At 45.6% G+C, this 25866-nt stretch overlaps 1 protein-coding gene across 1 annotated transcript; it reads right to left on the bottom strand.

Annotated features, from left to right (window-relative positions):
- Nucleotides 1–4926: 4926 nt before the first annotated feature.
- LOC137636642 (zinc finger protein 845-like) lies at nucleotides 4927–24443 on the bottom strand. Its single transcript, XM_068369039.1, has 2 exons — nucleotides 23556–24443; nucleotides 4927–6694 (listed from the first exon to the last, which is right to left on the bottom strand). Exons 1-2 carry the CDS (start codon nucleotides 24428–24430, stop codon nucleotides 4927–4929), a joined length of 2643 nt encoding a protein of 880 aa, XP_068225140.1. The 5' UTR covers nucleotides 24431–24443.
- Between the last annotated feature and the right edge of the window lie 1423 nt (nucleotides 24444–25866).

The raw sequence follows: 25866 nt of genomic DNA, 5'->3' as shown, positions 1-25866 counted from the left end.
CCGAAGAGCGTGGAGGTTTGGGTGCAACCTGTCTACGTGAGGTTGACGTAGAAGGTCCACTCTTAGAGGTAGAGTCCTGGGGATGTCGACTAGCCATTGAAGTACCTCTGTGAACCATTCTCTTGCAGGCCAAAGGGGAGCAACCAGCGTCAGCCGTGTCCCTTCGTGCGAGATGAATTTCTGCAGAACTTTGTTTATTATCTTGAACGGTGGGAATGCGTAAAGGTCGAGATGGGACCAGTTCAGTAGAAAAGCATCCACATGAACTGCTGCAGGGTCTGGAACTGGGGAACAGTACAGCGGAAGTCTCTTGGTTATGGAGGTGGCAAACAGATCTATGGTAGGTTGACCCCACAAGGTCCAAAGTCTGTTGCACACACTCTTGTGGAGGGTCCATTCCGTGGGAATGACCTGATTCCTTCTGCTTAGGCGATCTGCTGAGACGTTCATATTGCCCTGAATGAACCTCGTGACCAAAGTGAGGTTTTGACTTCTTGACCAAATGAGGAGGTCCCTTGCGATCTCGTATAGGCTCCTCGAATGGGTCCCTCCTTGCTTGGAGATGTAAGCCAAGGCTGTGGTGTTGTCTGAGTTCACCTCCACCACTTTGCCTAGCAGGAGGGACTTGAAGTTCAGCAGGGCTAAATGAACTGCTAGTAGCTCCTTGCAGTTGATGTGGAGCGTTCCCTGTTCCTCGTTCCACGTTCCCGAGCATTCCCGTCCGTTCAAGGTTGCACCCCAGCCCGAGTCCGATGCATCTGAGAAGAGATGAAGATTGGGGGTCTGAATAGCCAACGACAGGCCCTCCCTGAGAAGGAGATTGTGCTTCCACCACAAGAGAGTGGTCTTCATCTCTTTGGTGACTGGGATAGAGACTGCTTCGAGAGTCAAACCCTTGTCCCAATGAGCTGCAAGATGGAATTGAAGAGGGCGGAGGTGGAGTCTCCCTAGCTCGACGAACAGGGCCAGTGATGAAAGGGTCCCTGTGAGACTCATCCACTGTCTCACCGAGCAACTGCTCCTCTTCAGCATGCTCATGATGCACTCTAGGGCTTGGCTTATCCTGGGGGCCGATGGAAAAGCCCGAAAATCCTGACTCCGAATCTCCATTCCCAGGTACACAATGGATTGGGAGGGAATGAGCTGAGACTTTTCTATGTTGACTAACAGACCCAGTTCTCTGATTAAGTCCAAAGTCCAGTTGAGACTCTCCAGACAGCGACGACTCGTGGAGGCTCTCAACAGCCAGTCGTCTAAGTAGAGGGAGGCTCTGATGTCCGATAAGTGGAGGAATTTTGCTATATTCCTCATCAGATGCGTGAACACCATAGGAGCTGTGCTTAGGCCAAAACACAGGGCTTGGAATTGGTAGACAACCTTTCCAAAAACGAATCTCAGGAAAGGTTGGAGTCTGGATGAATAGGAACGTGAAAGTAGGCATCTTTCAAGTCCAACGAGACCATCCAGTCCTCCTGCCTGACCGCTGCTAGGACCGACTTCGTCGTCTCCATCGTGAACGTCTGCTTGGTGACATACGCATTGAGCGCGCTGACGTCCAGCACCGGTCTCCAACCTCCTGTCTTCTTGGCCACCAGAAAGAGACGGTTGTAGAAGCCCGGGGATTGATGGTCCCGGACTATAACCACTGCCTTCTTCTGCACAAGTAGCGACACCTCCTGGTGCAACGCTATCCTCTTGTCCTCTTCTTTGTAGTTGGGAGAGAGGTTGATGGGAGATGTGGTCAGAGGGGGTTTGAGGCAGAATGGAATCCTGTAACCCTCCCTCAGCCAACTGACAGACTGGGCGTCTGCACCTCTCTTTTCCCAGGCTTGCCAGAAGCTCTTGAGTCTGGCTCCTACTGCTGTCTGGAGATGCGGAGAGTCAGTTTTTTCCTTTAGAGGCCTTGGAGCCTTTCCTAGACTTGCTCCTGGAAGAGTCTGGACGGGAGCTTCCTCGGCTGGGGGCTCTACCACGAAAGGGCGGTATGAACCTCGTAGCAGGAGTATCAGCCACTGGGGTGCGATAAGTCCTGGGGACTGAGGTAGCAACCTTAGACTTACGAGCCGATGAGGCTACAAGATCATGTGTGTCCTTTTGTATCAGGGCAGCAGACAAGTCCTTAACCAGCTCTTCGGGGAAGAGGAACTTCGAGAGCGGAGCGAAAAGGAGTTGTGACCTTTGACAAGGTGTAATGCTGGAGGAAAGGAAGGTACAAAGCTGTTCCCTTTTCTTAAGAACCCCTGATACAAACATCGACGCAAGCTCGCCAGATCCATCTCTAATGGCCTTATCCATGCAGGACATTAATAGCATGGCAGAATCCTTGTCCGCAGGGGAGGTCTTCTTGCTGAGGGCCCCCAGGCACCAGTCTAGAAAGTTGAACATCTCAAATGCTCTAAAAACACCCTTCAGGAAGTGATCAAGGTCTGAGAAGGTCCAGCAAACCTTAGAGCGCCTCATTGCAGTTCTACGAGGCGAGTCTACCAGACTTGAGAAGTCAGCCTGGGCAGAGGCAGGTACTCCCGAGCCTGGTTCCTCTCCTGTGGCATACCAAACGCTCGCTTTAGAAGTGAGCTTAGTCGGAGGAAACATGAAAGAAGTCTTGCCAAGGTGTTGCTTAGTCTGCAGCCACTCCCCTAAGATCCTTAACGCTCTCTTAGAGGACCTTGCTAGGACTAGCTTAGTATAGGTAGACTTAGCTGGCTGCATGCCCAGCGAAAACTCAGATGGTGGAGAGCGGGGAATAGCAGAGACAAAGTGGTCTGGGTATACCTCCCTAAGCAGAGCCAAGACCTTACGAAAGTCAATAGACTGTGGAGAAGGCTTGGATTCATCCACGTCTGATGAGGGATCCAGGTGTGCCGCCTCATCATCAGACGCCTCATCACCAGAGTGTAGCGAAGAGATCGGACAGGTATGCTGAACAGCAGAGTCAGAACGAGCAGGAACAACAATATTAGTGGTTTCCTCTTCAAGAATCTGTTGAGGGAAAACCTGAGGCTCAGACTGCAAAGGCTGAACAAAAGAAGAAGCAGAAGGTAGGCGCATGGGTGGAGGAGGCTGACTCCTGGCATAAGTGGCTGAACTCAAGGGTTGCGCTTGCTGAGTGGTTGGCGGAAGCGGAGTAGCAAGTTCCTGTTCCTGCGGTGTGAGCGGAGCGCGAAGAGGTAGAGGCTGCGCAGAACGTAGTAAATGTCTCGCAAGCTGAGGCTCCTGAGGCGCAAGGCTAAGGTGTTGTGGTGCTTGCCTTGTGGAGGGTTGAGCTCGCTGCAGCGAGAGCTGAGGAGACTGACTCATGGACGGGAGAGGTTGTTGTACCTCAACCGAGTGTTGCATCACTGGTGGAGCAGCAAGTGGAAGCGGAGGAAGAGAGGTATAAGCCTCCTGATCCCATTGCTGAGGTTGCCTTAAGGAAGGCGGAGGCTGTACACCACTGGGAACAGTAAACTCAGAACGTGGCTCAACATCGTACGCCTGGCAGGCGGTACTGCGGTCAGGCGGAGCGAGCGCAGGCGGAGCGAGTGCAGGCGGAGGCGGAGGCGCAACCTTCTCAGCCCGACACTCACTCATCAAGACCGAAAGCTGTGCTTGCATGGACTGCAGTAGAGACAACTTGGGGTCGGCAGACACTACGGTCTGCTGAGGCAAAGCCTGAACAGACGAGATCTGTTGCGGCAGAACCTTACTCCTCTTGGGCGGAGTACAGTCGACTGATGACTGCGGCGAGTCAGAGCTGAGCCAATGACTGCAGCCCGGTTGAGCACTGGCGGACTGGACTCTGCGTTTGAGTGGTCTAGAGACCTGAGTCCAGCGTTTCTTCCCTGACAATAGATCAGCGGACGAGTAAAAGACGGGCTCAATCGTCTGCAGGTGGGAGTGACGGTCTCTGGAAGACACGCCCGCAACCACCGAGGATACTTCTGTGCGCCGATCAAGGCCTGCCGAACCCTTTTGCCCTTCGACATTGCTTCTCCCCTGGGCTTGGGAGCTTGCAAGAGGTCCCGGACTGGGAGAACGACTGACACGCACAGAAGTATCCTCACGCACCACACTGACACTGACACTAGCACTTGGCACTGCACTGACACTAGCACTCGTCACAGCACTGGCACTAATTCCACCCACTGCACTCTTGACCTTAAGTTCCTTGACTTCGGCCATAAGAGACTTATGATCACTTACCACTGACTCTACTTTATCGCCTAAGGCCTGAATAGCACGCAACACAACAGACATATCAGGCTGAGGACAAATAGTAGGTTCGGGGGTAGCCACTACAGGGGTAGGAAAAGGTAGGGGATCATGAGGTGAGGAAAAAAGTGAAGAGTGAGAAGAACTCCTCCTAACTCTACCTTTCTCTAACTTAGTTGAATATTTCAAAAGACGGACAAAATCAAGTTCCGAAAGTCCGGCGCATTCCTCACATCGATTTTCTAACTGACAGGGCCTATCCCTACAGTCAGAACAAGCGGTGTGAGGATCTACCGAGGCCTTCGGAATACGCCTATTACAAGACCTACATCGCCTATGGGTGGGGGCTTGCGAAATGTCAGACATCTTGAATCCAAAGAGTTAGCCAAGTGGGGTTCCAAAATCAAGCAAAAGATCGTTAACCGTTAATCAGGACTATATAAAAGCTATCTAAGCTAATATAAGAAGGTTTCCAGTAAAGCGACAGCCGAAATCTGAGAGAATACTTCACCAAAAGCCGTGAAAATACTCGAAGATCATAAGCGTATCCCAGAACGTCTTGCCGGAAGCACGACAGAGGAAAAATTGAGGAGGTGTCAACAAGAAGTACTATAGTACCTGGCCACAGGTGGCGCTGGTAAGTACACCCCCTTCTAGTATTGTGATAGCTGGCGTATCCCTCCATAGAATTCTGTCGGGCAACGGAGTTGACAGCTACATGATTATCGGGTAAGTTTAATATTGAAAACTTAAATGTTCAGTGAGATGTTGTTTTGTAGTAAATCTTCTGCTACAGACATCGCACTTGTATGGCTTCTCTCCTGTGTGAAATCTTGAATGTTCAGCGAGATGTGTTTTTGTAGTAAATGTTTTGCAACAGACATCGCACTTGTATGGCTTCTCTCCTGTGTGAACTCTTGAATGTACAGTGAGATATGATTTTGTATTAAATGTTTTGCTACAGACATCGCACTTGTATGGCTTCTCTCCCGTGTGAATTCTTAAATGCTCAGTGAGTTTTGTTTTTCTAGTAAATGTTTTGCTACAGACATCGCACTTGTATGGCTTCTCTCCTGTGTGAACTCTTGAATGTTCAGCGAGATGTGTTTTTGTAGTAAATGTTTTGCAACAGACATCGCACTTGTATGGCTTCTCTCCTGTGTGAACTCTTGAATGTACAGTGAGATATGATTTTGTATTAAATGTTTTGCTACAGACATCGCACTTGTATGGCTTCTCTCCCGTGTGAATTCTTGAATGCTCAGTGAGATTTGTTTTTCCAGTAAATGTTTTGCTACAGACATCGCACTTGTATGGCTTCTCTCCTGTGTGAACTCTTGAATGTACAGCGAGACTTTGTTTCAGGGTAAATGTTTTGCTACAGACATTACATTTGTATGGGTTCTCTCCTGTGTGAATTGTTGAATGTACAGCAAAACTGTATCTCGAAGAAAATGTTTTGCTACAGACATCGCACTTGTATGGCTTCTCTCCAGTGTGAACTCTTGAATGTTCAGCAAGATGTGTTTTTGTAGTAAATGTTTTGCAACAGACATCGCACTTGTATGGTTTCTCTCCAGTGTGAACTCTTGAATGTTCAGCGAGATGTGTTTTTGTAGTAAATGTTTTGCAACAGACATCGCACTTGTATGGCTTCTCTCCTGTGTGAACTCTTGAATGTTTAGTGAGATATGATTTTGTATTAAATGTTTTGCTACAGACATCGCACTTGTATGGCTTCACTCCCGTGTGAATTCTTAAATGTCTAGTGAGATTTGTTTTTCCAGTAAATGTTTTGCTACAGACATCGCACTTGTATGGCTTCTCTCCTGTGTGAACTCTTGAATGTACAGCGAGACTTTGTTTCAGGGTAAATGTTTTGCTACAAACATCGCACTTGTATGGCTTCTCTCCCGTGTGAATTCTTAAATGCACTGATAGATTAAATCTATTAGAAAAAGTTTTCCCACAGTCACTGCATGTGCATCGCTTTCTAGCTAGAGCATTGGAGTTAACATTACCAAAGATCCTTTTTTTCATCTGCTTTTCATTTATTTGATTTATCTCTTTTTTCAAAACATCTTTTTGTAATAATTCTCTTCCACTGATCACACATGAAAGTCTTCCCTTTTCTTTTCCTTTATCCTCTTTCACAGCTGTCCCTAAGTAAGTGTCTACACTTTCCTCATCATTCACATCCCCTTTAAAACTTAATGAACCGTTTTCACTCACTGATGCATCGTACTCGTCGGAATTTTTCAAGTTGCTTTCGCTAGAATCAAATATTTCTGGCTCTACTTTGACTTCCACTTTTGGATAAAAGAAAAGAGCGCCATCATTAAAGACAGCAACACTGCCAGACGTATCATTATTTTCTGGATCGACTGCAAGTGAAAGTGGATCTTCAATTTCACTTTTCATTGGAAATTCAAAAGGTGGTTCAGAATTCACCATCCTCTCCCTATCACAAGATGAAACAACCCTAAATATTATTTTCAATATACTTCAAAGAGGAAATTAAGACTAAACTTCCTATTCTCAGACATCATACTGTACAACAAAAACTTCCAACATGACCCTTTCTTTTCCAGTCTTACGTCTCTTGCATATACCTTCAGTAGCTTACAAGCTTTGGCAGCAAGAGGTGGATGATTCCTTCCTTTTGGGATGAAAAGTCTGGAATAATAGAAAACTATAATCAGCTGGAGAAGAGCACAATGAAAATAAGACAAAATTAGAAGTAATTTGTATTTTTCCTAACATAGAAACCTTTAATTATTTAAAGGGGATCATCTTTCGGCAAAGCTGGAAGACTAGCTATTAGGACTTTAATGCACGGTGGCAACCACCCACCCACTAGGTAGTGGGAGGGTCGAAGGGGTATCCGGGATAACCGGGTACCCCCACTCACACATCAGTGATATGTCACCATTTTTCATTGCAGGAACTTCTTACGGGGGACAAGTGATGGAGGGACAATTTGTATGATTAGCTAAAGATATGACAAATTCGTAGATAATTTGTATTTTTCATAACGATACAAAAATTAGCTATTCATTTAGGGGCATTAATTTCTGTGAAGCTGAAATAACAGGCCAATAAAATCTACTGAGGGGTTAACTACCCATAACGCTAGTTAGTGGGGGGGAGGGGGGGAGCTTGCTACCGCTCACACTCACACACCGGTGATTTAGCTCACTTTGTTTGGAGGTAGGACTTCAAGGTCTAGCTGGCGGGCAAGTTTGTATAAATAGCTAAGGTATTAGGAAGGGTGGAAGTCCCTGCCAATCTGGCTTTTGGCTTCACCCCGGGGGCTCCTTATCTGCGTATGTTAGTACTCAAAGTAAGGAGTCCTTGCGCCTTGTTAAAACCTTGCTAGGTCCGCAGCCTATGCAGGCTTGTGTGTTAAGATATTCAGAAGTGTGACTGTCTAGGTAAAGTTATCAAGAGTCTTTTTGTAGGAAAAAACTTTTGTAACCAAGACTTTCCCAATACCACTTCGCCAGGGCATGGGGACGCAACAGTATTTGCTTAATGCTAGGTACACAATGGAGCATGGTTTATCTGCAGTGGTTTGAGGTCAGCTTACGCAGAGAATCCAGGATGCTGCTTTCCCCACGAGAGGGTAGGATGAAGAAAAGAATAAGAGCCAGTCAAATCTTTTCATTCACGCAGACTAAATCTGGGTAACAGTGCCCTCACACGCAGACTAAATCTGGGTAACAGTGCCCTCAATCTTCTGCTACTTGTCCAATAAAGAGCCTGAGGTATACAACCAGCTGTTATGCAGCCACCACAGGACCGATAGAGATCGTATCGAGTTCCTTTGGGTCACGTCTTGCAGGGGAAAGGTTGTGAAAGTCACTTGGAGCATTCACATTCTTTCTTGTGAAACCTGCGTCACAGAGTAATCTGCTAAGGACCAGGGGCATAGCTATGCCCCTGACATCATGAGTTATCATGTTGAGATGATGTTTTGGTGATCCTCCTTTAGTCTCTACCAGTGCTGATGACAAGAGAAGGGACCCGGGTGAGCTGTTGCCGTTCTCTTAAGGTAGTCTCATACCTTCCCCTGGGTACAGTAACGGATGATCTGGATCGTCCGTTATCGAGTGGAGACTCGTGTAGGATCTGTCACCTCTGGAAACTGTGTCCGGCGACATACTCGGGGACGAAACTAAAGATTGCCTTTCGCCCTTCTCATTAATGGGCGATGTCGAAAGAGAGACCATGAAGTTCCTTGACTCGTATGGCTGCTGTCAGAGTGTGTAGGAACATTGTCCTCTTAAACCAGGTGAAAATTTGTTGCCTGGTGAAGTGGAACATAAGGAGGTCTCTTTCGAGACCGGAGAATTTGAACCATGTTCCGAGAGGAAGGTCTATATTCCAACTGGAGAAAGGAAAGTTGTAAGTCCGTATGAGTTAGGGAAGGTCTAGCGATGAGAGGATGTCCCTTCCTTTTAGTTTGTAGGTGAAGGATCAAGGTTGAGTGATCATCTTTACCTGTTGAAACTGAAAAGGGGGTCTTTTCCTCTGACATATACTCGAGGAGTCCGCTATTGCTGAAATAGAGGTATCGAGTGGAGAGACACACTTTCACATGACACCAACCACACTAGACACTATACTGCCTGGTAAGACTGATGCTGAGGAATTCCTCAGATATCTAGACAACTTTTTCGCAACTTATTGCGAAAAGCCTCTGTGGGAGAGGAGGTACTAGGTAGTCTCCAGGGGCACAATCATAGCAAAGCTATAGCTTGTGGTAGGTGTCAAAGTGGGTTGTATGTGATATGAAGAGGGTTCTCTTGGAGACTCTATCAGGAGCTGCAAAAGGTTTGGAAACCGTTTTGCGTAATGCCATAGCGGAACTATGAGAGTCCTTGAGAGGCTGACCGATGTTCTAGCCTTCATGAGTGCCCTTCTCCAGACAAAACAGAGATAAGACGTAAATGTCATTGTTGTACCCACCGTTGTTGGCCTGTTTTGTGCCACAGAGCCTTGGGGTCTAGGGCTGAGGAGCAACGGCAGCCTGAGGTTCAGGAGTGTTGCGAACAGATCCCTAGTTGGAGGACCCGTAAAGTCGGGACTTTATCGGCTAAAGGTGATCCAAAGACCATTCGGTATACCTTATCTGAGATGCCGTGCACAGATTGTTGGTGAGTACATTCCTCTCGTCTGGAATGAAGTGGGCTGATAGTGGCACCAAACGGACTTTGGCCAATCTTAGTGTTTATAGTGTTTTTGCTTGCCGATGTGAGCCTCCATGTGGTGTGTGGTGTTGTCGCCCATCACATCACTGAGTGGTCTGTTAGGAACCGATGAGGCTGCTGAAGGACTGGAAAGTTAACCTTCATCTCTTCAGAGATTTAAGTGAACGTACTTTTGGACTGTCCAGAGGGCTGAGGTCGTGTGGTGCAGCACTTTGGTCCCTCCTCTCTTCTTTTGATGTGTTCTAAGCACAGCATCAATTCCGAGGGGTGGCGAAGGATGAGAAGGTTATACCACTCTGTAGATTATCGACTGACACCCATCCCTTGAGGTTTGTCCAAACTTCTGGTCCCATGGGGGTCAGAATGTCTGGGGGATGGAGGGGCTGATTCCAATCAGACTCAAGTCCCTCTGGGATGGGAGTTCTTCTCGTTTTGAGAAAGTTTTGTGGAGATTGGTATCTAGAATCATTCCTAGATACACCAGTCTTCTGGGAGGGAAGTAGGGAAGACTTCCACAGGTTTACCTAGATCACTAGATCTTAGTAAAAAGACTTCAGAAGTTCCGGTGCAATGCAAGGTTGCCACTGAGTCTGCTAAGGTCCGTCAGTCGTCCCGAAACGGAGGAGACAGAAGCCGATCCTGTGAGACCAGGATGGGTGTAGCGGAAAGACCGAAGCACAGTGCCCTTAACTAGTGTTTCTTGTTTGTCTAGACTGAATCTTCCAACCTTCCTAGATGGATGGTTTGAGCCTGGAAGTATGTGTCCTTCAGGTCCAGTGTGCAAATGAAGACCTAAGTTCTTAGCCCTAGTTCGAACTCCAACATGGTGTGGACATCGACCCAAAGGGACAGCTCCTTGCACATCCTTTCGCATGGGAGATTGTTGATGCTGGGGTCTTGACTCGTGGCGTAAAGGATCAGACGCGATACCCTGTGTGAGGATTCTTCCCTGAGAGAGAATTCCTTTAACCGACAGAAGGAAGGCAACGCTTAACCCTACTATGCGCTCTGATGGGATTGATGCTATTCCTTAGAATAGAATCAATCTGGCGAATGTTAATCAATGGTTAACGGTTGGGTATCGTGGTCAATGTGCAGTTGGAGAGTGCTCGCAAGTAATCCCTGTTGACAAGCCGCTGATGAGGGTTGTCAATCGTTTGCCGATCACTTTAGTGTGATGGCGAATGGCCAGTAGCGAGAAGTATGTTGTATACCTTCTGATCTAGGGAACTACGGGCAGAGATTGACTAGTAAGTCTGAGTCACGAACTGCAGGCGAATTGCCGATGATCGGTGAATCGGTGGTCTGTGAGCCCAGGAATGTAACTGACAGGCAGATAAAGGCTGTCTGGTCAGTCAGCCAAGGTAGGTAGGCGATAAATGAGTTGGTAATCTGCTTTGAGAGCCCCGAGAGACAGCAGAATGGTTTAATGATAGTCAGTTGGTGATGGTAAGCCACTGATGATCAGCGATCGGTGAGTTGGAGATTAGCAAGCAGACTATGGTCCCTCCTGGTTGGTCAGAGATCAGCGAGCGGAGTTCGATGACCGAAGAAAGATGAGCTGCCCATCGGTGACCTAGTGATCAGCAAGCTGATGACTGGTTGTTGACTAGCAATCGTGATTGGAACGTTAGCAATCAGAGATCGTTAGTCATTGCAGGGATTAGAAGTCAATGATCAGAGCAGAGCTAGCAATTGCCTCGAGACTGCCCTCAGGGCACGTATCCTTCCGCCTAGGCCTACCATCACAGAAAACGGAAGTAGGGTAAACTACACAAAACTCTGGTCAGTTGAGAGGAGGTTCCAGGTAACTCCTAAGAAAGTAGTTCGAGGTAAGTCTCTGTGTTGGAACAAAGTTAAATTACAAATAATTATAATTTCACTTAAATAATTAAAAACCAATCGGAAGCGCAACCTAACCCGCAAACGGGAAAGGACCTCCCCGTTAGAACACTGTCGGAAGTCCATGCAAGGTGAACAACCTTGAGAAGAGAAAGACCGAAGTCTATCTCGGAAAGGCCACAATCCCTTCCCTCAGTAATCAAATGTTCCCTGTGGAAGAGGGAAAGACAAAGACAACAGTTGAACGAGGAGGGTGGTCCAAACGATGAAGATTTCCCTGTGGTGGCGGCCGAGTCAACAGTAGGTTATCTGGCGACGGGAAGACCGATGGACAAGAGAGGAGAGGTCGAAAGGTAAGGATCCCCAGCCTTTCACAAGTGTCTTGAGAACCTGTCATATATGTTATCAGAGGCACAGCACAAACACTGAAAATTAAACTTACAACATTTCTATATATATATATACAGTGATGCCCCAGGATATGAAAGTAATCTGTTCAGGATACGGTTTCGTATCCTGGTTTTTTCGTATCCTGAGTCGCGTTTTACATGTAAATAGCCTAATCCGTTCCAAGCCTTACGAAGACACCTTTTCTTCCATAAACACGCTAAACTGTAGTAATAAACATGCAATGCAGCCATTTCTATCATTCAATAATTAAACCAACCGTTAAAAACAGCCTAATCCATTCCAGAAACCACTATGAGATTATTCAATACATGTAGTTATAGCCTAGTTATCTCCCACAAGCCCTACGAAACGGTCCGTTTTCTTTACTACTGTATAAAAGTTACGGTACTGTATGTAAAGCATTTGGATCAATTAAGGTGTATTGTCACCTGTACGTACACCTAAATTAAGGGTCGATACCCTGAAAAAAAGGTTACAGTTAACTAGTGTAACAAAAAAGTTGAAACTTAACTTTTGATTGAGACTATGTCCGATAGCGAAGTCGCGGCAGAGGAGGATGGCATAAGGCAGAAAACGTAACAAGTGACAGACTACGTACAGTAATTTACACACTTAACACATTAACCCTTTTACCCCCAGGCTCTTTGGAAATTTCCAACCCTTAACCCCCAACCAGGGGGTTATTTTTTCCCCAGCACATTTTGCAGTATATATTTTTTAAATGGCTCTAACAGCCTTAATTTTTGTCATAGAGAGGTCAGGTTGGTCTCATTCTCTTGGAAAATACCTGAATTTTCTTAAAAAATTATCAAAAATATGAAAAAATAAATTTTTATAACATTTTTTTTGCATGGACGTACCGGTACGTCCATGGGGGTAAAGGGATGGCTTTTGTGAAACGTACCAGTACGTCCTTTGGGGATAAAAGGGTTAACAGTTAAACTTTACGAAATAAAAAAATGGCAGAAATAATTAACACTTAACATTACGTATGGAAAACTATAAAATGAAAGAAAAAATTACTTTAACACTTAAAGGTAACATAAAACTTGAAATTAATTTTTTTTTGCTTTTTCATAACTTTACGTTTTTCATATTTTCTAAATCTCTTCTACTTCTTCATCACTTTCTTTTTTCTGTTTCTTTTCTTTACTTTCACCTTCTAATTCTTCATCACTTCCTCTTTTCTGTTTCTTTTCTTCACTTTCACCTTCGTCTTGGCCTACTAATACCGCTGGCCTCTTTAATAAGAAACTATCCATTGAAGCTTGTTTCTGCCTACTTTTCAACACATTTCTAAAATGCGTTAGGCAAACATCATTGCAGTGTTGAAGCGCACGGTTGGTATAAACTTTTTCTGGATGTTCCTTTTCGACGTAGTCTACCATTTTATGGAACCATGCGAGAATTTCCTTAATGTCTGCCGTCTTCAAAGGTGTAACATCCTCCTCATCACTGCTAGAGAACTGCTCTTGAAGAACACTCACTTGCATCATCTCCAACTCCTTCAGGTCGTCCATCGTCAACTCCTCGTGGTGCTCCTCGATAAGTTCATCTATATCCTCTGCGCTAACTTCCAGCCCCTTGGACGTACCAAGATGTACGATGTAAGCCACCTCAGACTGCTGAATGGGTTCAGGATCGTCAACGATCTCGGCTTCGCCTCCAGGCTTCCCGAACCCCTCGAAGTCTCGTGCAGAGACAGCATCAGGCCACAGCTTCCTCCAAGATGAGTTCAGGGTACGCCTCGAAACTTCCTGCCAAGCTAGATCGATGAGTTTGAGGCATATCACGATATTTAAGTGATCTTTCCAGAATTCACGCAGAGTGAGGTTTGTACTCTCTGTGACTTGGAAACATCTCTGGAAGAGATGCTTTGTGTACAATCTTTTAAAATTTGAAATAACTTGCTGTTCCATGGGCTGGAGGAGAGGGGTGGTGTTAGGCAGTAGATATAGGACCTTTATGAAGGAATACTCGGCCAGAAGATATTCCTCGAGGCCAGGAGGGTGAGCTGGAGCATTGTCCAACACCAGCAGACATTTCATAGGGAGGCGCTTTTCTTTCAAATATTTTCGGACAGTTGGACCGAAGCAGACATTCACCCAATCAATGAAAAGTTGCCTCGTTACCCAGGCTTTAGCATTCGCCCTCCACATCACGGGAAGGTTCTCCTTGATGACTTTGTGGGCTTTGAAGGCTCGGGGATTTTCTGAATGGTACACCAGCAGGGGCTTTATCTTGCAGTCCCCACTGGTGTTTGCACAAAAAGCAAGGGTAAGCCTATCCTTCATAGGCTTATGTCCGGGTAGCCTCTTCTCCTCCGCCGTGATGAAAGTCCGACGAGGCATTTTCTTCCAAAAAAGTCCAGTTTCGTTGCAATTGAAAACTTACTGCGAACTGTAGCCTTCCTCCAGAGTCAACTCGTCGAACGTTTTAACAAAGGCTTCGGCGGCCTTCGTGTCCGAGCTGGCTGCCTCCCCATGCCGTACCACTGAATGAATGCCAGTCCTTTTCTTGAATTTCTCGAACCCCCCCCGAGAAGCCTTGAACTCTGGGGGTTCCTGCTGGGATGTTCCTTCTCCTGCCCCTTCTTCGGCCTGAGAATGCACGAGATCACCGAAAATGGTGGAGGCCTTCTGGCAAATTGTAGTCTCAGTGATGGTGTCTCCTGAGATCTCTTTGTCTTTGATCCACACAAGAAGCAGCCTCTCCATCTCATCATACACGTGGGTTCTCTTATTGGAGAAAATATTGACGCCCTTAGAAGGTGTCATTGCTTTGATGGCCGCCTTCTGCTTCAGGAAGGTGCCTATCGTAGATGGATTCCGGCCATACTCCTTGGCGATCGCATTTAAACGCATGCCAGACTCGTACTTTTTTACGATTTCAAGTTTCGTCTACATCGAGAGCACTGTCTTCTTCTTCTTTCCTTCGGCAACATTCTTGGGACCCATGGCTACAGTAATACGTAATATAATAAACTACGTACGTTATATACAGTACTATGTATAGTAAACACTAATACAGTACAGTGCACAGTAACGAATGTTTAATAACGATAACACGTGGCGTACGAATGTACTGTATATTAACACTACGTCAAACAAGCGAAAGCACACAATGTCTGTTAACGATACCGCGGTCGGAACGAAAAGAGAGAGAGAGAGAGATGAACGCCCATGCGTAAGCAAGCTGGGATAGTTGCCGACCAATAAGAAAGCAGGATCTTATAGCGTCAGCTAGCATCTGAGTAGGGAGATAACCAATAGGTGAGCGGGAGGCTGTAAGTGAGTCTACCCAAGTTCAAAGTCTGGCGATGCGCGCTTTTTAAAATTAATCTTGGCGAAGAGTTGGGATCTCGTAAGGTTTTCGTATCCTGAAATTTTATTTGTATACTGGGGCATAAAAATCTTCGAATCACTTTTCGTATCCTGAATTTTTCGTAAGCAGAAACCTTCGTATCCAGAGGTATCACTGTATATATATATATATATATATATATATATATATATATATATATATATATATATATATATATATATATATATATATATATATATATATATATATATATATAAGAATATTTTCATATATATACTACATATATATGAAAAAGGAAGTTAAAAGACAAAATTTAATGGCAGTCCAAAATAGGCGAGGAGGAAGAGCGGTTACAACCGGTCTTCCTTCGAGCTAAAAGTAAAGGGAGTTAAATCACCGGTGTGTGAGTGGGAGTGGTAGCAAACTAACCCCCTACCTTCCACACTAACTAGCGGCATGGGTAGTTAACCCTCGCTAAATTTTAATGGCTCGTCATTTCAGCTACGCTGAAAGTAATACCCCAATTAAATAGCGTGCTTTGTATTCGTTACGGAACAAATATATTTAAATCTTAACTTCATTCTTGTAAAACCCGAATACAGTACTGTACTAAGAATGCTGTAAAATTATTTGACGAGAAACTCTCTCTCCAGAGAGACCAATGCAGATTGAAATGTTTGAGAAGAGCATTTGTGGAAATGAAAGAGAAACCAAATAGTTAGATATTTTAATGAAGATTCTCCTCTCAAGGACAATCCAATGACAATTATATAACCTAAACTAATCACTAAGACCATAAGAGATTACATCAAGAAAATCACATAAATCTTAAAAAATAATGATACTTTATTACCTTATTACTATACTTATATTCAAACTCCCAAAACGAAGCTATCTCCATACCATAGTACTTTGTAAATAATTGCATGACTTCATATTCCAATACAAGTAGACTAGATTTTGATTCTTCCTTCCTGCTAACATTCATAACTTCACTACAGTACAAGAAGCAGGTAGAATCATCCAGTACTAATTTCCAAAAAAGAGAAAATGTCACCAGTATTTTTTCAAAAGGCTTAATGCTGTATATTATTCTCTAAGCTTTATTTAGGCTGTGACCAAGCCAATCAACTACTGGCCCTGAAACTAAATCAGCGGATATTTACAAGTTCAAACTTATTACAAATGTTTTTCTGTTGACTATGTTTCATTTCCTGGTTTTTATAATGCTCATTTATTCAACATTGTTATCTATTTTCAAATAATCTCATTTTTCATTTCTCTTATATAGTTTATTCTTTACATTCTTATTTCTTCACTACACCAGACTGTCAACTATTAGGTCCCTTGGGCTAGGGGCAATTTGCTTCTGCACCTTGGCTTCTAATAGTAATAATTATGCTATGACAAATTTGGAAATAATTTGTATTTTTCCTAACTATACAAACCTGGAGCTCTTTACAGCGGAGATGCATTTTGGCAACAGCTGGAACTAGCTGTAAAACTTTCAGCTATTTAGCGAAGGGAGAGCAAGAGTTGGACCAACCACTCTGGTCACACCACCACTTGTAACTGAAAGACACTGTGCAATTGCGGCAGAACTTACTGGGGGAAGGTGATGGCGGGACCAGTATGTGTTAAGAGCTCCAGGATTGTATACATAGGGAAAATGCAAATTTCTTTCAAATTTGTCATTTATTACTCCACTACATACAAACCCTTACGATATTTACAGTGGAGACTCACCGTTGGGTGGGTGTAAGTCCAAAAAACTACCTGGCTAGTGCCTGACCTGAGGTGTTACTCTGTGCTTCGCATGAGATGTTTGGAGGCATCATGTCACCTCGTCGACTTTGAGAGCTAACGGCCTGGGTAATCGTGCGAAGGGGTAAGAACTCTCACATCTATAATCTTTGCTGTTTTTTTCTTTATTCCAGATCACAATATCAGATTTTATAGCACCTCCTTCTATGATGATTCTTGAGGAAACCTTCAGAGCAAAATGCTTTACCACAGTCCGAGCACATGAATGGTTTTTCTTCCATGTGCGTTCTTAAATGTTTATCGAGTCTCTGTTTTAAAATGTTATTTTCATTAGTAAAATAAATTTTTGAATATACTTACCCGATGATCATGTAGCTGTCAACTCCGTTGCCCGACAGAAGTCTACGGTCGGGATACGCCAGCGATCGCTATACAGGTGGGGGTGTACACAACAGCGCCATCTGTGAGCAGGTACTCAAGTACTTCTTGTCAACAAGAACTCAATTTTCTCCTCGGTCCACTGGTTCTCTATGGGGAGGAAGGGTGGGTCCTTTAATTCATGATCATCGGGTAAGTATATTCAAAAATTTATTTTACTAATGAAAATAACATTTTTCAATATTAATCTTACCCGATGATCATGTAGCTGATTCACACCCAGGGTGGTGGGTGGAGACCAGCAAACATGTTAACAAAAGAAGCTAAGTATCCCGTATTTCATTTTAGTAGTTATTCAAAATAACAAACATAAAATAAATAAGTGCCTGGTAAGGAAGTCGACTTGAACCATTACTCTGCCATTTTAAGTACGTCTTCCTTACTGAGCCTAGCGGTCCTCTTAGGATGCTGAACGACTCCTAGGTGCTGAAGTATTAAGGGCTGCAACCCATACTAAAGGACCTCATCACAACCTCTAATCTAGGCGCTTCTCAAGAAAGAATTTGACCACCCGCCAAATCAACCAGGATGCGGAAGGCTTCTTAGCCTTCCGTACAACCCAAAAAACAACAATAAAAAGCATTTCAAGAGAAAGATTAAAAAAGGTTATGGGATTATGGGAATGTAGTGGTTGAGCCCTCACCTACTACTGCACTCGCTGCTACGAATGGTCCCAGGGTGTACCAGTTCTCGTAAAGAGACTGGACATCTTTGAGATAAAATGATGCGAACACTGACTTGCTTCTCCAATAGGTTGCATCCATAACACTCTGCAGAGAACGGTTCTGTTTGAAGGCCACTGAAGTAGCGACAGCTCTCACTTCATGTGTCCTTACCTTCAGCAAAGCAAGGTCTTCTTCCTTCAGATGGGAATGGGCCTCTCTAATCAGAAGCCTGATGTAGTAAGAAACTGCGTTCTTAGACATCGGTGAAGCAGGCTTCTTGATAGAACACCATAAGGCTTCAGATTGTCCCCGTAATGGCTTTGTCCGTCTTAAATAGTACTTAAGAGCTCTTACTGGGCAAAGTACTCTCTCAAGTTCGTTCCCCACCAAGTTGGACAGGCTTGGGATCTCGAACGACTTGGGCCAAGGACGCGAAGGAAGTTCGTTTTTAGCCAAAAAACCGAGCTGCAAGGAACACGTAGCCGTTTCAGATGTAAAACCTATGTTCCTGCTGAAGGCGTGGATCTCACTGACTCTTTTAGCTGTTGCTAAGCAAACGAGGAAAAGAGTCTTTAATGTGAGATCCTTAAAAGAGGCTGATTGAAGCGGTTCGAATCTTGATGTCATCAGGAACTTTAAAACCACGTCTAGGTTCCAGCCTGGTGTGGACAACCGACGTTCCTTAGAGGTCTCAAAAGACCTAAGGAGGTCCTGTAGATCTTTGTTGGAGGAAAGATCCAAGCCTCTGTGGCGGAAAACCGCTGCCAACATGCTTCTGTAACCCTTGATCGTAGGGGCTGATAGGGATCTGACATTCCTTAGATGTAACAGAAAGTCAGCTATCTGCGTTACAGAGGTACTGGTTGAGGAAACTGCATTCGCCCTGCACCAGCTTCGGAAGACTTCCCATTTTGACTGATAGACTCTGAGAGTGGATGTCCTCCTTGCTCTGGCAATCGCTCTGGCTGCCTCCTTCGAAAAGCCTCTAGCTCTTGAGAGTCTTTCGATAGTCTGAAGGCAGTCAGACGAAGAGTGTGGAGGCTTGGGTGTACCTTCTTTACGTGAGGCTGACGTAGAAGGTCCACTCTTAGAGGAAGAGTCCTGGGAACGTCCACTAGCCATTGCAGTACCTCGGTGAACCATTCTCTCGCGGGCCAGAGGGGAGCAACCAACGTCAACCGTGTCCCTTCGTGAGAGGCGAACTTCTGAAGTACCCTGTTGACAGTCTTGAACGGAGGGAACGCATACAGGTCTAGATGGGACCAATCCAACAGAAAGGCATCCACGTGAACTGCTGCTGGGTCTGGAATCGGAGAACAATACAACGGGAGCCTCTTGGTCATCGAGGTAGCGAAAAGATCTATGGTGGGCTGACCCCACAGGGCCCATAGTCTGCTGCAAACATTCTTGTGAAGGGTCCACTCTGTGGGGATGACCTGACCCTTCCGGCTTAGGCGATCTGCCATGACATTCATGTCGCCCTGAATGAACCTCGTTACCAGCGAAATCTTTCGATCTTTTGACCAAATGAGGAGGTCCCTTGCGATCTCGAACAACTTCCTCGAATGAGTCCCTCCTTGCTTGGAGATGTAAGCCAAGGCTGTGGTGTTGTCGGAGTTCACCTCCACCACCTTGTTTAGTTGGAGGGACTTGAAGCTTATCAAGGCCAGATGAACTGCCAAAAGCTCCTTGCAATTGATGTGAAGTGTCTTTTGCTCCTGATTCCACGTGCCCGAGCATTCCTGTCCGTCCAGAGTCGCACCCCAGCCCGTGTCCGATGCGTCCGAGAAGAGACGATGGTCGGGGGTCTGAACAGCCAATGGAAGACCTTCCTTGAGAAGAATGCTATTCCTCCACCACGTCAGTGTTGACCTCATCTCTAGGGTAACAGGAACCGAGACCGCTTCTAGCGTCATGTCCTTTCTCCAGTGAGCAGCTAGATGATACTGAAGGGGGCGGAGGTGGAGTCTCCCTAACTCGATGAACAGGGCCAGCGATGAAAGTGTCCCTGTTAGACTCATCCACTGCCTGACTGAACATCGGATCCTTCTCAGCATGCTCTGGATGCATTCTAGGGCTTGATTGATCCTTGGGGCCGACGGAAAAGCCCGAAAAGCTCGACTCTGAATCTCCATACCTAGATAGACAATGGTCTGGGATGGGACGAGTTGGGACTTCTCTAAATTGACCAGGAGGCCCAATTCCTTGGTCAGATCCAATGTCCATCTGAGATTCTCCAGACAGCGACGACTTGACGGAGCTCTTAAAAGCCAGTCGTCCAAATAGAGGGAGGCTCTGATGTCTGCCAAGTGAAGGAATTTGGCAATATTCCTCATCAGTTTGGTAAACACAAGAGGTGCCGTGCTTAGGCCAAAGCACAGGGCTTGGAACTGGTACACAACCTTTCCAAAGACGAACCTTAGGAAAGGTTGGGAGTCTGGATGGATGGGGACGTGAAAGTAAGCGTCTTTCAGGTCTAACGAGACCATCCAGTCCTCCTTCCTGACCGCTGCTAGGACCGACTTCGTCGTCTCCATCGTGAACGTCTGCTTGGTGACAAAAGCATTGAGAGCACTGACGTCCAGCACCGGTCTCCAACCTCCTGTCTTCTTTGCTACCAGGAAGAGGCGGTTGTAGAAGCCCGGGGATTGATGGTCCCGAACTATGACAACCGCTCCCTTTTGTAGCAAGAGCGACACCTCTTGTTGCAACGCTAGCCTCTTGTCCTTCTCCTTGTAGTTGGGAGAGAGGTTGATGGGAGATGTAGCTAGAGGGGGACTGCGGCAGAATGGAATCCTGTAGCCCTCCCTTAGCCACTTCACAGACTGAGTGCCTGCACCTCTGCTCTCCCAGGCTTGCCAGAAGTTCTTGAGCCTGGCTCCCACTGCTGTCTGGAGAGGAAGGCAGTCAGAACCTGCCTTTTGCGGACTTGGAACCCTTCTTGGACTTGCCACGGTGACTGTCGGCACGGGTACCTCCTCTGCTGGAGGTTCTGCCACGAAAGGGCGGGATGAACCTAGTTGCTGGTGTGTCCACTGCAGCAGGACGGAAAGGCCTAGGCACGGGAGGTAAAGCTTTAGCCTTACGTGCGGAAGAGGCCATCAGATCATGGGTATCCTTCTGGATAAGCGAAGCAGCCATACCCTGAATCAGCTCCTCCGGAAACAGACACTTGGAGAGAGGAGCAAACAACAACTCCGACTTCTGGCAAGGAGTGATCCCAGACGACAAGAAGGAGCAAAGATGTTCTCTCTTCTTAAGCACTCCCGACACGTACGAAGCCGCAAGCTCACCAGACCCATCCCGAATGGCTTTGTCCATGCTGGACATGAAAAGCATGGCAGTGTCCTTATCCGAAGGGGAAGTCTTCCTGCTTAAGGCTCCCAAGCACCAATCGAGGAAGTTGAAGATCTCAAAAGCGCGAAAGACTCCCTTCAACAGATGATCCAAGTCAAAAAAGGACCAGCAAACCTTAGATCGTCTCATAGCCAGCCTGCAGGGAGAGTCAACCAGACTTGAGAAGTCGCCCTGGGCAGAGGCAGGAACTCCCAAGCCGGGTTCCTCTCCCGTGGCATACCAGACGCTAGATTTGGAAGCAAGCTTGGTAGGCGGAAAGATGAAAGCAGTCTTTCCCAGTTGCTTCTTAGACTGCAACCACTCTCCCATAACCCTCAAAGCTCTCTTAGATGAGCGGGCGAGAACAAGCTTGGTGAAGGCAGGAGCAGCATACTGCATGCCCAGAGCAAACTCGGAGGGAGGAGAGCGAGGGGTTGCAGACACAAACTGTTCTGGATACAAGTCCCTGAACAAGGCAAGGACTTTACGAAAGTCTAAGGAGGGAGGCGAAGACTTGGGCCCTTCAAAGTCGGAGTGCGGTTCATCCAAATGTGCAGCTTCGTCATCCGAAATTCCATCATCCGAAAGCTGAGGAGGAAGAGGCAAAGGCGGAGCAGACAGCTGAACGGCTGAATCCGGCAGCACGGGTGCATGCATAGCTGCTGCGGATCCAACAACATGCCGCTGCTGGTCGGTCTGCGAGCTGGCAACAACAAAGGCAGAGTGCTGGTGCGTGGGAGGGACTGCCGTGGGTTGCGGAGCATGCCGTGTTGGATGCGGAGCATGCCGCATGGGTTGCGGAGTATGCCGCATTGTGTCAAAACACGGCAGCTCTACAGCACCTTCCCACTGCTGATGCGGTGGCTCACGCATGTCAACAGATGGTGCGGCAAGAACATGCGTCTGGCAGGGTGGACTGCGCATCGGTGGTGGAGCTCTCACAGGTGGAGTGTGGGAGCAGGCAGCCGCAGTATCTGCTGAGCGCACAACCGTGGCAGGTTGAAGGTTAACAGGTGCAGTGTCAACCTTCTCAGCATGATACTCTTGCATGAACGCGGCAAGCTGAGACTGCATAGTCTGCAGCATAGACCACTTAGGGTCTACCGTGGTTGGTGCAGCAACAGACGGAGTAGTAGCCTGCTGTGGAACCACTCTACCTCTCTTGGGAGGTGTGCAGTCTTCGGAAGACTGCGGCGAGTCCGAACTGACCCAGTGGCTACATCTGGGCCGTTGGACTCGCTCGGAAGGGACCTTACGCTTGAGAGGTCGTGAGACCTTGGTCCATCGTTTCTTCCTTGCAACTTCTTCCACAGACGAGGAATGACAGGGCTCATTCGTCTGTTTGTGGATGGGACGATCTCTGACGGATACGTCCGCAACCACTGAGGGTACATCCGTACGCTGATCAAGGCCTGCCGAACCCTTTGGTCCTTCGACATTGCTTCTCCCCTGGGCTTGGGAGCTTGCAAGAGGTCCCGGACTGGGAGAACGACTGGCACGAACAGATGTACCCTCATGCGCAACACTGACACTGACACTTTGCACTTCACTTGCACTACGAACACTTCCCACTGCACTTTTCGCTTTCAGCTCTTTGACGTCTGCCAAAAGCTGATTACGGTCACTAGCCAACGACTCCACTCTGTCACCCAGAGCCTGAATGGCACGCATCATATCCGCCATGGATGGTTGAGCACTAGTAGCAGGGTCGGGAGTCACCACTACAGGGGAAGGAAAAGGTTGAGGGGCATGGGGAGAGGAAAAATCAACAGAGCGAGAAGAACTCCTCCTGATCCTATCCTTCTCTAGCCTAAGTGCATTTTTAAGGAATTCGTTAAAATCGAATTCCGAAAGCCCAATGCATTCCTCACACCAATCTTCCAATTGACAGGATTTACCCCTACAATTGGAACAAACGGTGTGAGGATCTATGGAGGCCTTCGGAAGACGCCGAGTACAAGCCCTAACACTACACTGCCTGTACTTAGGGACTTGAGACTGGTCAGACATCTTGAATTGAAGAAATGGTCAAGGGGGAATTCCAAAAACTGGCAAAGTTCGTTAACAATTAATCCAAATTAAATCCAAAAGCTTGCTAAGCTAATGAAAAAGATTCCTGAATAGCGAAGGCTAAACTCTAGAGCGAATACATCACCAATTTGTGAGAAAACAACTCCAGAATCAACAGCGTATCCAAGTAGGTCTAGCCGGTGGCACGACAGAGGAAAAATTGAGTTCTTGTTGACAAGAAGTACTTGAGTACCTGCTCACAGATGACACTGTTGTGTACACCCCCACCTGTATAGCGATCGCTGGCGTATCCCGACCGTAGATTTCTGTCGGGCAACGGAGTTGACAGCTACATGATCATCGGGTAAGATTAATAATGAAAATTATATGATTTGCCACATTCATGACACTGGAATAGATCTCATGTGATTTCTTATGTCTAGAGAGATATTTTTTCGAAGTAAAGAATTTGCTACAGACGTTGCACTTGTATGGCCTCTCTCCCATGTGAAATCTTGAATGTACAGTGAAATTGTGTTTTTGGGTAAATGTTTTGCTACAGACATTGCACTTGTATGGCTTCTCTCCCGTGTGAAGTCTTGAATGTACAATGAGATTGTGTTTCTGGGTAAATGTTTTGCTACAGACATCACACTTGTATGGCTTCTCTCCCGTGTGAACTCTTAAATGTACAGTGAGACTGTATTTCGAAAAAAATGTTTTGCTACAGACATTACATTTGCATGGCTTCTCTCCCGTGTGAATTGTTGAATGTGCAGCGAGACTGTATTGCGAAGAAAATGTTTTGCTACAGACGTTGCACTTGTATGGCTTCTCTCCCGTGTGAATTCTTAAATGTACAGTGAGAAGTGATTTTGTATTAAATGTTTTACTACAGACATTGCACTTGTATGGCTTCTCTCCCGTGTGAAGTCTTGAATGTACAGTGAGATTGTGTTTCTGGGTAAATGTTTTGCTACAGACATTGCATTTGTATGGCTTCTCTCCCATGTGAACTCTTAAATGTACAGTGAGACTTTGTTTCGAAAAAAATTTTTTGCTACAGACATTACATTTGTATGGCTTCTCTCCCGTGTGAATTGTTGAATGTGCAGCGAGACTGTATTGCGAAGAAAATGTTTTGCTACAGACATCACACTTGTATGGCCTCTCTCCCGTGTGAATTCTTAAATGTATAGTGAGATGTGATTTTGTATTAAATGCTTTGCTAGACATTGCATTTGTATGGATTCTCTCCCGTGTGAATTCTTAAATGCACAGTAAGATTAAATTCATTAGAAAACATTTTCCCACATTCACTGCATGTGCATAGCTTTCTAGCTAGAGCATTGGAGTTAACATTACCAAAGATCCTTTTTTTTATCTGCTTCTCCTTTATTTGATTCACCTCTTGATTCAAAACATCTTTCTGTAATAATTCTCTTCCACTGATTGCACATGAAAGTCTTCCTTTTTCTCTTCCTTTATCCTCTTTCACATCTGTCCCTAAGTAGGTGTCTACACTTTCCTCATCATCGACATCCCCTTTACAACTTAATGAACCGTTTTCACTCACCGATGCATCGTACCCGTAGGAATTTGTCAAGTTGCTTTCGCTAGAATCAAATATTTCTGGCTCTACTTTGACTTCCATTTTTGGATCCAAGTAAAGAGCGCCATCATTAAAGAGAGCAACACTTCCAGACGTATCATTATTTTCTGGATCGACTGCAGGTGAAAATAGATCTTCAATTTCACTTTTCATTGAAAATTCAAAAGGTGGTTCAGAATTCATCATCCTCTCCATATCAAAAGATGACACACCCTTTAATATTATTTTCAATAGACTTCAAAGATGAGATAAAGACTAAACTTCCTATTCTCAGACATCATACTGTACAACAAAAACTTCCAACATGACCCTTTCTTTTCCAGTCTTACATCTCTTGCATATACCTTCAGTAGCTCACAAGCTTTAGCAGCAAGAGGTGGATGATTCCTTCCTTTGAGATGAAAAGTCTGGAAGAAAAGAAAACTACAATCAGTTGGAGAAGAGGAAAACTCAATAAAATTAATGGAGGTTTCTAAAAAATTAAATAAATTCATAAAGTTATGTAATTTGCCTTTTTTCTAAACATACAAACCACTGTTCTATCTGTTCTTGTTACACATTTCAGGCATCTAAAAATCTCATATCCTCTGTAGATTCTATAATCCACAGTATTTCCTGTGACATTATTAGTTTTATTCTTTAAATAGTTTTCCCCTTGCTCTTCAAAAAGACATAGACATTTCATCCATTGTCTTATTTCATTTACTGTACTTACTCTCCAGTCACCATCAAAATTGTCTTGCTAATACTGCTATGCACCTCTGAGCCTTCCTCCAGAATAATGAACAGCATAGAAAGGAAAATTTACCACAAACTCTTCCATATCTCTCCCTCTGCTTTGGTTCTAGTATTATGGCAAAGTAACATTACTCACTTGGTAAGTTGTTTCTTTCTGGTTGCCTTTGTGTTGTCCAGTGCCTCCTCAACACTATCAGATACCCTCTATCCCTGTGAAGATGGACCAGGAATTCTGCAATTTTAGGCCGAAAGGGTCTGGATGAAGAATGACCTTTCATCCAGTACCAGCGTCAAACAAACTGCCCATTTGACTTGATAAACT

Source organism: Palaemon carinicauda, unplaced genomic scaffold, assembly GCF_036898095.1.
Source record: "Palaemon carinicauda isolate YSFRI2023 unplaced genomic scaffold, ASM3689809v2 scaffold346, whole genome shotgun sequence".
Taxonomy (NCBI): domain Eukaryota; kingdom Metazoa; phylum Arthropoda; class Malacostraca; order Decapoda; family Palaemonidae; genus Palaemon; species Palaemon carinicauda.
This window is presented reverse-complemented; position numbering and strand designations above follow the sequence as displayed.

Coding starts and splice junctions, on each gene's coding strand:
- LOC137636642 (XM_068369039.1), bottom strand. CDS start 24,430: ATGTCTAGCAAAGCATTTAATACAAAATCACATCTCACTATACATTTA. Junction 6,695..23,555: donor TTCATTATTAATCTTACCCG/ATGATCATGTAG, acceptor TCCTCTTTGAAG/TATATTGAAAATAATATTTA.